Below are 17378 nucleotides of genomic sequence, written 5' to 3'. Positions count from 1 at the left end.
TTGAAGCTGGATTTGCCCCGACGGACTTTCCAGTTGTCAACATTTTGACAGGAACATTCTCACCTATAGCTAAGTATGTATCCTCCACTGCTGAAACTTTTTCGAGTGAATAAACATTGTGGACAAGATATTATTCCATCTAGTAGTGTTACATTCACTGTATCCAGAGACACCTCTTCCTTTTTCTTCTTTGATTTTAGATGATGTTGTGAATCGAATTACTTCATATTGATTTATTTCTTCCTATTTTATCATGCCTCTTGTTACTTGGACTTGAACGGCGTTTATGTACTATTGTACTTGATTTTGCCAAAGATCTAAGATTTTTTTCTAACTCCAAGACGAAGTGAAAAAAATTAGTTGATTTTTACCAAGTCGTTACGTCAAATGATAAACCCTTAGTGGAGTCTAGTAGTATTACTAACCTTACGATCGGTTATGCTGTGTGCACAACTTCTAACCTGTTAGAGTAAGCTAGCATTGGTATGTGATTAATTTTAGGCTGTTTCAAGCAATTTTAAGCGATTAGGTGATATTTTCGCGGAGATACAGCCTAGTACCTTACAACAGTTATTTCCTTTGCAAGATTATTTATTTAAGTCCGAGTTTACAACCTAAAGCAACTGAAACCCACCTCTACTTTGTTCTACCAGCAACAATTTAAGACCGTGAGCTTTCATCAAATATTGAGGCATTTAACTACTAATGAGCTGAAATTGAGCTAGTGTTTGGCGCGCAGAATTTGAAGCTAAGCTTTGTGTAACCAAAATGGGACTTACTCGGGCTAAAGACGGCAATCCGTCTACCCGCTTTTATGAAAATCCAGAAATTATTGCTACTTTTGACCCAGTGAGAATCTGGTTGACAAGAAATCACAAAAAGTATACACAAACTGAGCCTCCTACGAATAAGAGTCTAGCTACTCTGTGTTTTCAATTGCTGCAGTTTCAGGAAACCAATTTCACAAGTACTGTAAGTCATTTCATCAACCCTCTGATTTAATTTTTTAAAGCCGAGGACTTTTATGAAAATACCTTTTAAATGCTTCATGGATTTCAAACCTGGTGGTGGTTTATGCCACATATTCCTAACGTGTCTAAAGTTCCGTCACGAGAATAATTGGAAAAAAATAGACCTTACTTCATCATCCAGAACCGATAAACATCTGGAAATGTTCTCAGTTATCGAACGTGAACTACTAACCTACAAGTGCATGGAGAAACCAGTTGTTTACATTTCCCCGTTGGTTGAAAAGGTTGGTTGAGCTGTTCTTTTGTAGCTACTTGTTTGTTAGTAATACTTACTTTTATCCAGGTGCTTTGTGTTACTGAGATGTGTGGGAGTGTTAAAACTTCACGTCATACACACGGTACATCTCTGAAATTTGCAATCTTTACCCACGAATAATATTTCATAAGAATCCTTCACTTGTTCCGAATCTAGCGAATCACTATAACCTATTGTTGCAAAGGAGTTTGAGTGTTTATTTTTTACACATAGACGCCTTAAGTTTGGTTTTTCCTGTCAATTTGTGAAAATCACTAGTTGCTGAAAACAGCAGTGATTACTTATGCTATTATCTAAAGTATTCGTCGCAACATAGTACATAAAAGCAGATAATAAACAATCGTACCCAAAATGTTTTGAATGCTTAAGTTAGTGCAAAGCTTCTGTGATGAGACTATAATTTGCAAACAAACAAATCATATTTAAGATATTAAGTCGTGGATTTCAGCGCGAAATTTACTCATTCATATGGCTAAATAGCATTATTGCTGGTCAGTTCTTGGTAAGAAGATCCGACTCTGATTCTTAACCTCAACTTCCAGCCCTAAATCATAAGTCACCACACTAACATAACCATATCAAGTAGGTCAATTTTCTCAAGTTCAGCTTAGCATCTCTCAAAGGCCGTCCATAATTATAGTCTCATCACTTCTGCTCCAAGTTAGTTTGGACAAAATTTAATTTACTTGGATTTAAACATACAATCACTTGGTTTTCTTCCCAGATTCGAGTAATTCTGAAAACGGTTCGATCTAGCATTATGTTATTTACCTTTAAATGTCAAATATAATGCAGTAGAACCCACTAATTCACATTATCCTAACATTATAATACGGTTTGCATCCGCCAAATCCTACGTCTAAAACTCACAATGTTTTTATACTGGATTATTTCTATCAAATTATTGGCCCTCAACTATTAAATGATACAAAACACTGCAGACATCTTTTCTTTGTCATTAGGCTCCACTCGTTCTGTTAATGGTTATTCAGTTATTGTGGAATACTTTGTGATCACGAACACTTAATACAAAGTGTTTTGTCCTTGTCCTGGGGTTTTTACCAAGAACTAACCTTACAGAGCTTAGTCATCTGTCTTAGATGTCTTACTGACCCACTTTCATGAACATAAAGTGAATGCCAGATATTTTCTCGACTGATAAACAGTCAGTCAGTCAGTCAGTCAGTAACAACGTAGAACTTCGTACGTAGGTACATCAGTTCGAGTTGCCACACCACAGCACAGAGATGCAGTGGTCGATTCAAATCTCGTAGTGGTAGAGGTAATAAGAGTATAAGCAGTAATCGGGAAAATTAGTGGTTGGAGATGTTATTTAAAGAGTATAATACAGTGAAATAAACTTGGGAAGAGAAAAAAAGAGACAAGGAGGAATAAGGAGATCAAAATTTGGGAGAACACAAAGAGTGTATGCACCTGCGCCATTGCAAACGATTTTGAGCCATGAGCGTAGTTTCAGGAGACCAGGAATAACGTTCCTCGTACTCGAATCGTTTGCCCTAGCGGTGCGAGGTGATAAAGAGACGTGAGGAGGGTTAGTCATGGAGATAAGAGAGGTATTAGGAGGTATAGGAAGGATTTGAATGTGACCAACTTGGTCTCGTGTGCTGTTACGAGTATGAGGGCTGATATCACTTCCCGGCTGCCCACACCGTGGAAGGGTATTTCTTGAGGAACCTGCAAAGGAAATTGGATTAGTGTTGGTCTTAACTACCTGGGAGCGTGACCACAGAGCCCAAGGGACGACTGCTTGAGGCCGGTCGCGCACGGCCTTTTCGTGGGAGGTTTTTAATGTGTTAGCTCCGTCCTTCAAAGGGCCTTACTGCCGGAGACGGAAATCCGTGAGGTAAGGTGTGGTGTGACATTTTTAGGGTCGACCCTTTCGAACCCCACCCCTCCTTGTGGGAAGGCAGCATCGCTGCAGATGCTGGTTGTCTGAGGGAAACACCTTACTGCTGTCACACCCCTCTACAGTCAGCAGTACGACTTCGCCCTCAGACCTTGAGTTGCTGATTTTAGTCTTACCGTTCGCCAATCGACCTGCCTGGCATGGTAGAACCTACGGGAACATATGTTCCAGCCAATATAGCTCGGTTGAGTCATCACGATAGGCAAGCCCGACCACCGCATCAAGGTAGCAGCTTCGGTCGGGAGACTGATAAACAAATCATTTCGTCAGTATTTTTAGCAGGACAACATCATTCGTATATTCTAAGTTCTTCAGGTTGTTTCTAGTCATTCAACTAGATTCAACATTAGTTATCCCAATTCTTTGAGTCATGCCCCAAGCACCTTCATCTGCTATTGAACGGGATTCTCAAAATGGTCGGCTTGTCGATCAAACAGCGATAATTATAACCGTCTGGGATTTGTCGACGGACCACGTCAACATTTATTATACAATCCATATGTCAACACAAATAATTTAATTTACGTAGTTAGCTTATAAGTTCACTCAACTTTTATCGAATATTTAGTTATTAACTATCAGTCAAATTAAGTTTATTTTAGTGTGATGCTTGCTTATTACACCCGGTACGACTACTAATCTAAGATCTTTGTTTTGGAAAACAGCGAGACGACGGATATTTGACCTATACTACAGAATTATCCAGGCAGACATAACAGAAGCGCCAGTCGTATACTTTCGTTTGTCCATTACTATCGTCCAGTCCAGCTCATTTTAGGGACAAGTTGAGAACTCTAAGGAATACTACAACGTTAACAATAACGACGAATTATCTCTTATAACCCTACAGTTGTACCCGGAAAGTCGTAGTACATATATCGCTGTTTTCGATCAGTCCCTCACTAATCTGTTAGTGTTAACGATTGGAAGTCATATAAATTCATGGAATCACTACCAAGTCTCTCTACTGTGTTATTTGTAGTCTCATCACAAAGCAAAATAATTTTTTATTGATATATAGTATTATTATCTAGCAACAACTTAAGAAAGCTTTATTATAGCTTCCAGCCGTAGGGGTTTGTAATTTATTTCGGGTCAAATATTCATTAGATATAAATAATGAAAGCGATTATTTTGTCAGATTATTTCCAAAAGCTGTGTCCATGGTGTAGTAGTGACAGTTGCTTTTTAGTACAAAGTCATAAACTATTTGTCTCGCTGTTTTAAAACGTACTTCATGTAACCTGATAAATCGTAAGTTTCTGAATTTTTTTAAACGAACCTCAGTTCCTATATATTCAGTGTCAAACATGTCTTCACTTTCCCATTTTGACAAAAAGAAGCTAAAAGACAGTTGCTAACTAAGAAATGTGTTATGTTTGTTGCGGAAGATCCTAATCTGCAATCTAGAAAAGAGTATAAGACACTTTCATAAAAAGCAGAGGAAGTTATTTAGCTTTCCAGACGAAAGTGATCAAATCAAGTTTTAAACAAGATCTTTATTCTTGAAAACTACTTACCTAAAACATTGTATTAATATTTTAAATATCAAACCCATATCAAATTGTTGCAAATTTTTTCCATATACCTTGAGGGATATTTTTGTTTTTTGAAACTATCATTTCACTTTTTCAAAAACAGACCTTAAATTCAAAACTAAGGGAATCTGCAAAACGATTAAATATCTCTGTTGTCGAGTCACCTTCTGAGGCTACACATATTCTACATCAACCTCCCCTGAATTGGCCTGGCGATAGTCGAGATGACTTTCTGGTTCAACGTTTCCGAGTTTTGTTCCATGAAGGTCGAGGAGTACTTTTGCACTGGTTATACTCACCCGCTTCATATACTACATGGTATACAGGTAAGATGATGAAACGCTATAAGCTTTGCATATGCCTATCCCTTCAGTAGTTAGACACAGTATTCCAAAGATAAAACAACACATTTCCGTTCCTAAGTATCCTTTCTAAATTAGTACTTTTATTCGCTCTGTTACATCTTAAGTTCACCCCATAATTATATATTTCTATTGGTGTGGCTTTAAAATATCACCAAGTATTTTTTTCCTCCATCTGTTATTCGTAGTGGAACATAAAAATAACTTGATTGCCACTTAATTCCTTATGTACTGAACCTTTAAAAAGTTTCCTTTCAAAATAACATATATAACTTGTTTATTTCCTTGGGACTAAAGGTCTGCAATCTGAATGGACCAGTGATACTGAAACCTCACATCTCGAAAATGAAAATCAATGGGATGTAGATGCTCGTTGGCTTCTGTATTCAGACGAAATGTATGAATGGATGGTTGAAGAAGATTTTTTAGTGCCAACGTCTTCTGTGAAACCAAGACCAACATACTCACGTAAGTTGTTGATGATAGATCATTTCTATTTTGTCATAATCATTTTAACGAACTTCTGAATTAATTTTCCTCATACATATTTTCATCCTTCTAAAAGACAATGTGTTGTCGGGAAAACAGTTGCATTCATGATTGTGGAAAGAGTCACTTTTAATAAATTCTGAATGATTTGGATATTTTCGTCTTTTTTGTACGCCTCTTTCATAATGAAGTCAGTATAAACATGTGATTTCCACATCTTGTTGTAAGCAATATTGTTAAGGCAAAACTAAAAGTGAACTTAAGATAGTCATTGAATGGCATTATTTGTCCGAGCATCAATTTGAAACGAGTATGATTCGAATATTAGGTTTTTTGACCAAACATTTCTTACAGAAAAATATATAATCATCTCAATTACCAGCATGTCCATAGAAACCTTAAACCGTTAACTCTACATCCTAGTTCTAATCCTAAATTCTTAACTCTTCGTCTTAATCTCAACCCTGAATCACTAGCACTACCTCTTGATCCTAACCCTAAATCTTAGTTCTAGACCATAATACTAAACTCAATTCCTAGTCCTAGCATTATAAATTGGTCACTCGTATTCGCTGTACTCTGATTAGCTGAATGTGTTAAGTTTTCATATGTCACTCAATTATCTTAAACCTCACGCTTCTAGTTCACCTTTACCATTTCTTTTTCAGTTTTATCTTAGATTTTTAGCAAAATTCACATATTGACACGATGTTCAAGAATTAGACCTAACAATTAGGTCCTAATTAACTGGGGAGTGATTAACCTATAAAATGATCTTTTCTAGTCGTTTACGACATTTTGCCATGTTTATCTTGAATTGTTTTTTTTGTATATAACCATGTCACTTTGTCACAAAAGAAAGCTATTCTTCTTACTGATGGTCCTGTCTTTGATTTCGAATTATTTGGGGGCCTGCATCCATAATTCGTTCTCATTCGCAGTCATCTATCAGCGACATCATATCATTCCGTTCATTTGTCGATAAGCATTCTACTCGTTGATTTTGACAAACGAAAATTTGTCCATTGAATCCTAAAGAATTTCCATAATGCTAGCCCCCAAATGCCCTGGTATGGCCGAGAGTGGGGAGAGTCCGCTCTCCCTCTCCAAATGCTCTCACATGGCCATGCGTATATAGCCTCTGCCAGGGAAGTCCTACTCACTGCATTCTCGTGGCGTTACTGTTGTTTACGAAAATGAGAGGACGAAAAGCGAATGTCCGGCGCTTTAACCGCATTCCAAACTGATGGTGCACATGGGCTCCAGTATCGTGAGGGAACAAATGGCGTATAAACCAATCGTTGGTCACCGGCTTCCATGGGACCGCATCTCCTTACGTTGCTCCACTGCCTTGTGGATCAGACCTTCGAGTCGAAGGCTCGGGGAGTGGCCCCCTAAGAAAACCATCTGATTCGGTTTGGGTACCCGGGCAGTATCACAGCCCTCACACATATCGAATGAGATTTGTGTGGCGCATATGTCTTTTCATTTGGTCTCCAAGTATTCCCCCAACTTCGTGCTTTCGATGCACTGAAACTGTTCACTCCGTCTGACAATTGTAGCAACTTTAAAGTCATGCTCCCCTATACACTACTTGCAAACAATCCTATGAGTAGCCCCCGCTACAGTACTAGACAAATGTGACAAGTCAGTTGATAAAGCTATGAATCTTAACAGATTGAGGTGGTTAGAACATTCATTACGTTTACTAACTACCACCTACCTTGACTGGCTATATTTACTGGTATAGGGACACGTTGGAAGAAAGTTACAAGTGTCAAAACCGAAGTGTGTCATCAATTCACGAAGTCGTTAACTGTTGGTCCAAGCCACGTAGGTAAAAGCAGACTACCTGGTTTGGGTCTGCATGATAACTGTGATTAGTGGTTGGAGACTTTGGATGATGTAACTCAAAATCGAACACAGAGATGTAAATGCATTCATTTTTTTATTCTCCTTCAGATCTGGAATCCCAGTATTTTTTTTGTACATACCTTTGCATTCAGTCTTTTTAAAACATATTCTCAATGCCTGGTTTTTCTCATTCTTATTCCTACAACACTATTCTGATCTCTTTTATAGTTAGTCTTGTCAGTTTCATTTAATTGTGCTAATATGATGTTGCAGTGTGTGTCAGCGCATATCTGTACCCAGACTCCATATTGTTAATGACTAGCTGACTGTAACGCTTTACAAAGAGAGTTAGTTCATATAAAATGAAATGCTAAAAACAGTTGTTTAATAACTTAATATTCTACTAACAGCTTGTAATTCCTACGCAGAACAGGATGTTTTTCTACCTCTCCAGTAATTTTAGGGCGAATTATTGATTTCTAATGGATTTAACAAGTATTAACACTTGAGTTATTTATTTCACCTGATATGCCAGAACTACTTGAATTTGTGTGTATTTGAAGACAAGATTCAGTCAAAAATATTGGTTTTTAATAAAAGGTTTATGCACTAAATTAAATTGCTCTTAACTATGGCATGTTTTTTTTCAGTCGTTGTTCATAAATTCCTTCCACTATACTGTTAATATTTTGTTCCAGTTTGCGAGCACTTATGAAAGTTCCCATGCATCGATAGCTATATTTAGCCATCCTCAGTATGTAATCCATCGTATGAAATTCATTCGTATTTTATTACAGTTTTATTTCGCTTTATTTTCAAGCTGAAGAATTCATGACTACAAATACATCGACGACAGCTGTTACTAACAATTCTTCTGCACATTATACTGGCTCATTTACACCAACTTCTCATACAGATAGTGGAAGTAAGAAGAAACGTCGTAGATCGCCTTCTCCGTCAGCATTTGACTCAACTATGCCAAATGTTAGCGGTAAGAAAAGACGCCCTGGTTCATCATTTACTGGTTCACATGAACGTTCAAGTCGTGGGCCAAGTAGTCATGGGGGATCTCGTAAAATTCGAAAAGAGGTTCGTTTTTGATTGTCGAAAACAATTTGTTAATGATTTAATCATCGAGTTTCGCAAATTTTGAAATTTGTACAGTACTACTAAGTTGATAAGTTGGTTTTTACATTTCTTTGACGATATTTACTTCGGACTATGTAGTAAGTAGTTGTATGGAACTAAAGTACTGGGATAACGTTGGGTGATTTCAAAAATGATCACGCGGAATCTCAACCACTTACCCGACTGGAAATAGGGTTGGAAATCAGTGTTAGTTATCAAGATTAAGCCTTAAGATTTTAAAGTTAGAATAAGAAATTAGTTTTACGGTTTTCATCACAAACTGACAGCAATAATACAAGGACTCTATGTAGCCAGGAATTCAAGAGGCGCTATCTGAAATCTGGTTGGTTCGTTTCCATACTTTAGTTTCACCATCACTAAATAGAATGGTTAAAAAACAACAGTAAACTACTGATGTTTATTTTCCTAGGCTTCAGATAAGTAGTAAATAATATATTGTCATACCATATGTAAATCCCTGTATTCTCTTAATCATCATACGTAATGAAATTAAATGAAATTAGATGTAATATATTTGCCATTGTTTCATGGCTGAGTAGTCTGCAGTTCAGGTGTTCACGCTCGAGACCGAGTGTCCTGGCTTCGGTCTCCGGATGCTGGGCCGTGGATGCGCGCTGCTGAGGAGTCCCATACTAGTATTACGAAGCGGTCATCCAGTGCTTTCAGGTTTTCAATAGTGGTCTAGTCAAGACTAGTTCATGATTTAAACTATAAATGTTTACAGTTAATTTATCATAAGAATGCAGATAAATTAAGCGAAAGTATTACCGTAGTGCACAGAGCTTTAGAAGCGCTTTGTATTTAATTTGTAGGAAAGCACAATACTCTATTTGTGTAGAACTATATTTATTGTATTTATTCATTTAAGAGATTGCTTAATTAGAAAGAATAAATTTATGAAAAAAAAGTGATGAAGTGTCATATTTAAAAGCCATGTTATGATTGGAACCAATCAAATCTGGTTCCCTCATCTAGATTGGAAGAAACCTAGGACTAGGCAAACTAAGACATGGCATCAGTCCATAAAAACCACTGACTGTTAAAGTGAGCTATGTAGGTAAGTGCAGACTATCTGATTAAGGTCCACGTGATTATCTTAACCAATATTCGGGGATATGACTCAGAATTGTTTGCAATGAGGCAGGTCCATTCACTCTTTGTCTTGCCCTAAATCCTAACTTTCTAAATTCCTCGTATTTTTTCGCTTTCATTTCATTAGTTTTTCTTGAATCATATATCTGATCCCTAATCTTTTCAATCACCACTCATACTGTTACTACCTCTACCATTCTGAGATTGGGATTGACAAATTTGTCTTTCTGTGCTAATAGGATATAGTAACTTGAACCAATGTACACATTTACCAGGTTCTACGTTGCGTTTGATTGACTGATCTCATCCATCAGTTACTCATTCAAATAATGTAGATAGAAATTTGTGCTTACCTCATATGACAACTTGATTGGTTTTCAAAAACTTTTTATGATTATCATAAGATTGTATAAACATTGATATATAATTCATACTTTTCGGGTGTACATCACACCCATCTGATTGAAACTTACTTAGAAATTTTCTAAAGTACCTAAGTCAAAACTATTATAGAAGTGTGATTTATTGCCGATAATTAGTCTCTATCAAGATGATAAATAGCTATAATAATTATTAAATTCATCAGGACTATATTCATTTCGTGTTTGGTTACTGAATCAGAGCTGTAATCGAATTGAGCTAAACTCTCAATCATCTCTGTTTCATTTTCGCCTTTCCATCGTAACGGATATTATTTCCTCATTTGTACTTCTCATCACTTAGTTTACTCTCTTGATATCGTAATGTTAAGGTTTAATAACTTACATTAATACACATTTATGCAAGGTTCCCTACACTATGATTAATCAGCTGTATAATATGATCCTTGTGGAGAAGAATTTGCATTTATTTTTAACTTTTCATTTTTAAAGGATGAAGACGAATCATTTTCATGTCAAACTGGTTCACAAGATCCTAACAAAGAGGATACAAATGATACAGACATCACTAAAGATTTTGATGATCCTGAACCACCAAATAAAATTACACAAATTACATCATCAAATGGTTCCACAACATCAGGATTCAATGTATCACGACCAACACGTACTAATAATAGTATTAATGCATCACATGGTGGGGGAGGTGAACTAGGTATTGGTAAATCATTGTTTGATCTAGATGAAGATAATGAAACAACCGGTGATGCTATGGATGGAGGTCTCAATGAATATCACACTAGTGGCGGTTTAAGTGGAGGTAATAAATTTACTCCATAACATGTAGTAATTATTAGTATTATTATTATTATTATTCTCTTTTCTACAACTAGATAATTGATGTATTAGTATTTTGATTAACTGTCAAAAATAAAATGCATATTCATATTGTGAAAGTGTAAATATCAGTTAGTTGGTGGTTGGAGGCAGTCGACTGGAAACCCTTGATCCGGGTTTCGTGCTACTTGGCACTCGTCAGCAAGGTGTACCTGTAATCTTGAGGGAACTGGTGCTCCTTGGAGGATTCGATCTCGTGTCACCCAGCTTCACAGTCAGAGACGTTATCACTGAGCTATCCGAGCCGCGACCGATCTGCACTAATAAGGACTAGACACGCATGACATTGATCGCCACTCAGTGATCAATCAATTGTGAATATCAGTTAGTATTTGAGATATTAGATAAAGTCAACCCTCCCTCCAAACTCGGAACAATTTCACAAAATATTTTGTTGAAAGCCATAATAGTCCAAGTTGGTGAGACTATAATTTATCTACGACCTTTGAACGATGCTAAAGTAACCTTCGGAATGTCCACTTACTAACTAGGATTAAATAAAGGTTATAAACCAGTGCGAGGAATTAGAATTATGATTTACAGTTGATGGTCAGGGTTAGGAATTAGATTTATGGTTTTCACCACAAACTGACATAAACTAAAATGCCGAAACGCTATTTAACCAAATGAATGAATGAATGTCGCTCCAAAATCCATGACCTGATTCGTCCATAAATTATATTCTCGCCTTCAAGTTGTTAAAACCTTTGTATTGCTTTGATTGTTCAGGATTTCCACAAATATTTCTTAGTATGAAGTCAAATATAGCTGCTAAATAAAATAGATATGACTATTGTGTGGTTTCGTTCGGTATTTTATTTATATATTTATTTAAACACAAAAATATTGGTACAGGGAGACACCAAATATATATGTTCCACGCTTCATCATTGGATTTGTGTGGGGGCTGAGATACTACCTGGGCACCGAAATCGAAGCAAATGGTTTTCCTAGGGGACTACTCCCTGAACCTTTGTCCTAAAGGTTTAATCCACGAGACAGTGAAGCAACGTTAGGAGATGCAACCACATAGTAGCTGGTGACCAACAATAGGTTCACACTCCATTTTTTCCCTGAGGGTTCTGAAGTCTATGTGCACTATTGGTTTGGAATAAGGTTTTTCCAACTCCCCTAGGTGGATCCTCTATATTCGTCAATGCGGTTAAAGCACCGAACATTTGCTTTTAGTCCTCTCAATTTCCCAAACAACACCCTCTCTGCGAGGAGGCAGTCAGTAGGACTTCCCTGACAGAGGCTGTTGTATACGCGTGGCCATATGAGAGCATTTCGGAAGGGAGAGCGAACTCTCCCCACTGTCGGCCGTACCAGGGGATTTGGGGGCTTCAGTTGACTAACTGATAAAGTATGATGTTTGTTTATTTTTTATCCCAATATTTCACTTTCAATATTAAGTATTGATTTGTAATTTGTTTTCTTTTCTGTTTTTTTCTGTCCAGTTGGTGAAATGAGTTCTGTCAATTGTGCTCAAAATGGTGATGAAAGTCGACAAAGTGTTATTCATACTGATTTAAGTGTAACAGAACAAGCTCATTGTATAGTGATACCATCTTATTCAGCTTGGTTTGATTATAATGCTATACATGGAATTGAACGTCGTGCATTACCAGAATTTTTCAATGGTCAAAATAAAAGTAAAACACCGGAAGTTTATTTGGCTTATCGTAATTTTATGGTTGATACATATCGTTTAAATCCTCAGGTAAATTTTTATCTTACTTAATAGTTTTGATTTATTTATATAAAACTGATTATAAATTTGTTTGTAGACATTTTATATCATAATCAACTGTACCGTTGTAAAATAGTTTTAATGATATATGTCCAACTTTCACAGTTTACAAATTTACTAGACGTTGACAATGTGTTATATCTGGAGCTTATATTCTTGATATACCGCGTATTATAACTTGAGCACTCGAACACTAGAACCTTTCCAAGTTGTAAATGAGAAGACAGGAGACAATTAAAAGGAATGTTATTTTAAATAGTGTTAATTATGGTACAAAACTGTCATGTATTTATAGTTTTTAATAAAAACGAAATCATCATTATAGTTATCCAATCCGCACAGAGGGGGTTATTAGCATTCGTCCAATAGGGAAGCTACACTTGGTGATTCTGGAATATTCTTCCAAAGTTGATTGGATGAAATATCTTTGGCTCTTTCTGAGCTTCCTCGAGCTCACCCGTGGACCGTCCTCACACAATGTCAATAACAACATGTGTATTCGTTTTTTTCTCTACTTGATCACTTATGAGCTATATAGTGGTTTAAAGCAAAAATGAATGGTGGCTAGCAGTGGAATCCAGGACACACATCACCTCACCCTATTTGGGACAAAATCCCAGAATAGTGACAGGATGAGTAGTAATTGAAAATATTAGACATCTAAGACATGACTCAAGAAAATATACGTTTTATATTTATAGACAGTGGCTGGCTATACATAATACATGTTTCAACCATTTCAATAGATAAAGATTCACTACCTCATCAACCTGTTTGGCATGTTAACCTAGTACCCTATGTCTAACCTCAATATTACTCACATAATGGTCCCAAAATACACGAGGAATACTTCTAAGACATCTGTGGTTAAGCGTCAGTAACTTACGAAAATCCTCAGTGTTAACAGCTATGCTTCACATTTATGAAGCAGGACGGAGTGAATCGCTGCGCATTAAACTTATAAAAGATCAAGTATTCAATGATGTGATACAGGCAGCTCCATTTTATGCCTACAGAACTTGGCCTTGTAGTTAAAGATGTCTGACAGCTGTTTCCAAACTGTGTCGACAACATATTATGAAAATCATAAAGCTATTATTATTGCTCTTTTGAGACAGTTGCATAGATACGTTATCTGTTGATTCTGAAACCTTATGAGGAACAGAAAAGATGAATGAATGGTAGTTGTGTTATTGGATCAGCTTTTATTGTTTCACCATAGTTTCTCCGATGAAGTTCTAGAGATCGCTCAAGTTACTCATTGGCTTGGGACATTATGAAAAATCGTTAAAAATAAAATCTTATGGTATTGCTGTTGTGATTTCATTGTATTCTGCATAAACGTTAAAATGTATCTATGAGAGTGAATTAATTACGTTCTTATTTAAACTAGATTTCTCTTTATTATAGTTACTTGTTCACAGAACTGTCACCCACTTTTGTGTTTAGCTTTTCTTAATGCTTCAAGATTGCATCATGATGTTTGTGTTATACATAATTACTAGTTAAAGTCATTTCTTTCATAAATAGTTATGCTGTTTAAGTTGTTCACTATTACGAGTAAATATACGTATTCCGAATTCCCAGTCGAATACAATTAATTGTATCAGTTGTGTTAACAAAGTTGAATTATATACAGTACTTATATTGTTAAGCAGAAATGATGAAATTCCCTTTTCAGTTCATTCTACCCGTTACATTATGTTACACTATAATTATATATGTATATATTTAGAAAGAGAGAATATATGGAATGTGTTTAACAGGGGAAGTGAGTGGTTATCTGGACTCATTAGCTAATTGGATAACGCGATTATGTTTGAAGCAAACGGTACTAGGTTCGAATCTTATAGTGAACATCAACTCTGGGATACATGTACATTCAGGTGACGAGTTCCAAATAGAGCGAAGTGACGTGCGTCCTATTTTCCTCTGCTAGCCACATTCCATCTATTATTCACTAACTTATTTCACAGTGACATTATCGAGGCAATTTGCTTGGGATGCACAGATGTCAACCAAAAGTGATTAAATGTCAGTCAATCAGCTACAACGTAGGACCAGGCACATATATACATCGGTCCAAGTTGCCATACCACATTAATACAACAAGATGGACACCGGGTTCATAAAAGCAGTTAATTCAGAGGTGGTAATATATAAAAGAAATATTACAATAAGGATATGGTACAAGAAGAAAGAATTAGTCCGTAGAAAGAAAGATATGAAGCGATTTTAATCTCTTAGTTTAAGGGAAGACAGAGAGTGTATACACCGACGCCATTGTGATCGATTCTTAGCCATGTCACCAAGAGTCTCCAGTCCTAGGTCGAAGCCCCACATGCGGAATCTTGGATGCGCATTGCTGAGAAATCCCATTCCACGACGAAACAACCATCCAGTGCTTCCAGATTTTCAATGACGATCCATTCATTATCTCAATTAAAAAACTCAACAATCTCCACAACAACATACTGAAAATTATTCTCTTTTAATGGAGCTATCATTCACTAAGTGAATGTAAAAATGTCCACACAAAAATCGCTTAATTGAGAAATGGATGCACTACAAACCCACAAACAAAAGTATCCTATCTCTTGTCCTCATAAAACATCGTTTTATCATTTCCGGATAGATTGTTAATGTGTGTATGTGTGTGTTTTGTCTAAATAACCTTTTTCATTCAATAGAATATTCATTAAATAATTATAATTTTCAATTGTATTATGTTGTCTTCTTTTTTTTTAAAGGAATATCTTACATTTACAGCTTGTCGAAGAAATCTCACTGGTGATGTTTGTTCAATTCTTAGAGTTCATGCATTTTTAGAACAATGGGGTTTAATTAATTATCAAGTTACTGCACCCTTAACAACAATAACAAATTCATCATCATCAAATGGAATCAATAATTTAAATGGTACTTCTAGTACTACTATTGGTGCTACTACCACTACTACTAATACTGCTGGTAATAATTCATCAGAAGCTGCTCGTCTTGCGGTAGCTGCTAGTTTAGGACCACCAAGTACTGCACATTTTCATATATTAGCTGATAGTGCTAGTGGTCTACAACCTATTGGTACACAAAATTTAGCTGGAACAAATTCAATAATTCCACCTATTACTACTACTAATAATAGTAGTAGTACTATTGATAATGGTAGTAATATTACTGCTACTACTACGACGACGACTTCAACTGACGGAAATCAATTAGATCCGTATAAAATGCAATCTAATACTAATAATGACGGTAATAGTAATGATACTACTACCTCATTAACCAGTAATAATATACCTAAACAAGAATTGCAAGTATGTATATTAATAAATACTTTTTGTAAATTTCTTATTTTAACACTTGAATCCACAAGTCAATCTAGGCTAGACCACCACTATTGAAAACTTGGAAGTTTCATGTTGATACAACCTAAAGAGAATATCAACAAAATAGCACAATTAGTACTTTATAACAATAATGTTTATCGTTTTACATATGCACTATTATCAGATAGTACGTTATTCCGTAAACAGTGGCTTTGGAAGCAGACGGTACTGGGTTCGAGTCCCGGAGTGAACATCCACTTTGTGATGCAGGTACATCCAGATGATGAGTCCCAAATTAGACAAGGTGACGTGCGTCCTGGATTCCACTGCTAACCATTGCTCACAATACTTGTGACTTAAGGCAATATCGAGGCATTCCACACAGGATGCATGTATGCCGATAAGAGACTGATCAATTTTAGTCCTAAACATCAATAGGAAGATTCAAACAAACAATTCAAAAATAAATTAAGTTAGCAATTGTTTTATTTTTTAAGGAAGGGGGCGGGTTGGAGATTTTCATGCAATTCATTCATATCCGAATACTTATTTGTGTACTTCATTTCAAATTGCAATTTTAATAACCTTACCCAGTTTGTTTTATCGAGTTAAGTCAAGCTGAACTCAAACACGTTATTTAGAAGCTAAAAATTGAGTACTTTGATAGGTAAAACACTGATTATTTATTTATTTCAACGCATAAATATTGGTACAAGAGGGCACCAAATATATATGCGCCACACCATATTTGTGTGTGTGGGCTGCGATACTGCCCGGGTGCCCAAACCAAAGCAGGTGGTTTTCTTAGGGGGCCACACCCAGAGCCTTTGACCTAAAGGTCTGATCCACAAGGCAGTGGAGCATCGTGACGAGATGCATTCCCTTGGTGACCATCGATTGGTTCATACGCCATTTGTTCCCTCACGATACTGGAGCCCATGTGCACCATCGGTTTGAGGTCCGGTTAAAGCGCCGGACATTCGCTTTTCGTCCTCCCATTTTCGTAAACAACAGTAACGCCACGAGAATGTAGTGAGTAGGACTTCCCTGGCAGAAGCTGCATACGCGTGGCCGTGTGAGAGCACTTGGAGAGGGAGAGCGGACTCTCCCCACTCTCGGCCATACCAGGGCATTTGGGGGTAGATTACTACCAATGTCATCCTATATGTTAACGTATACGAGGCATTGAACTTGATGAGTGAAGGTAGAAACTAGGTTTTGACTTTAAAAAATGTACAAGTTACTTAAATTAGGTCAGGTTTATTACCAAGTTCGTTCACCTTCATTCAATCATATAGCTCATATACCAAGTATATTTAACCTT

The 17378-nt window shown here is 36.5% G+C and overlaps 1 protein-coding gene across 1 annotated transcript in view; it reads left to right on the top strand.

Moving 5' to 3' along the window:
* The first annotated feature begins 716 nt into the window (after nucleotides 1-716).
* Nucleotides 717-17378, top strand: part of SMARCC2 (SWI SNF, matrix associated, actin dependent regulator of chromatin, sub c, member 2) — a 36722-nt gene continuing 20060 nt past the window's right edge. The window contains exons 1-8 of the mRNA XM_051217672.1: nucleotides 717-972; nucleotides 1013-1255; nucleotides 4856-5078; nucleotides 5412-5582; nucleotides 8278-8546; nucleotides 10571-10898; nucleotides 12433-12695; nucleotides 15476-16042. Coding sequence (XP_051065093.1) covers nucleotides 769-972; nucleotides 1013-1255; nucleotides 4856-5078; nucleotides 5412-5582; nucleotides 8278-8546; nucleotides 10571-10898; nucleotides 12433-12695; nucleotides 15476-16042 — 2268 coding nt within the window. The 5' untranslated portion in view covers nucleotides 717-768. The remainder of the gene's footprint in view (nucleotides 973-1012; nucleotides 1256-4855; nucleotides 5079-5411; nucleotides 5583-8277; nucleotides 8547-10570; nucleotides 10899-12432; nucleotides 12696-15475; nucleotides 16043-17378) is intronic.

The sequence above is a fragment of the Schistosoma haematobium genome, chromosome 5 (genome assembly GCF_000699445.3).
Source record: "Schistosoma haematobium chromosome 5, whole genome shotgun sequence".
Classification (NCBI taxonomy): Eukaryota; Metazoa; Platyhelminthes; class Trematoda; order Strigeidida; family Schistosomatidae; genus Schistosoma; species Schistosoma haematobium.
This window is presented reverse-complemented; position numbering and strand designations above follow the sequence as displayed.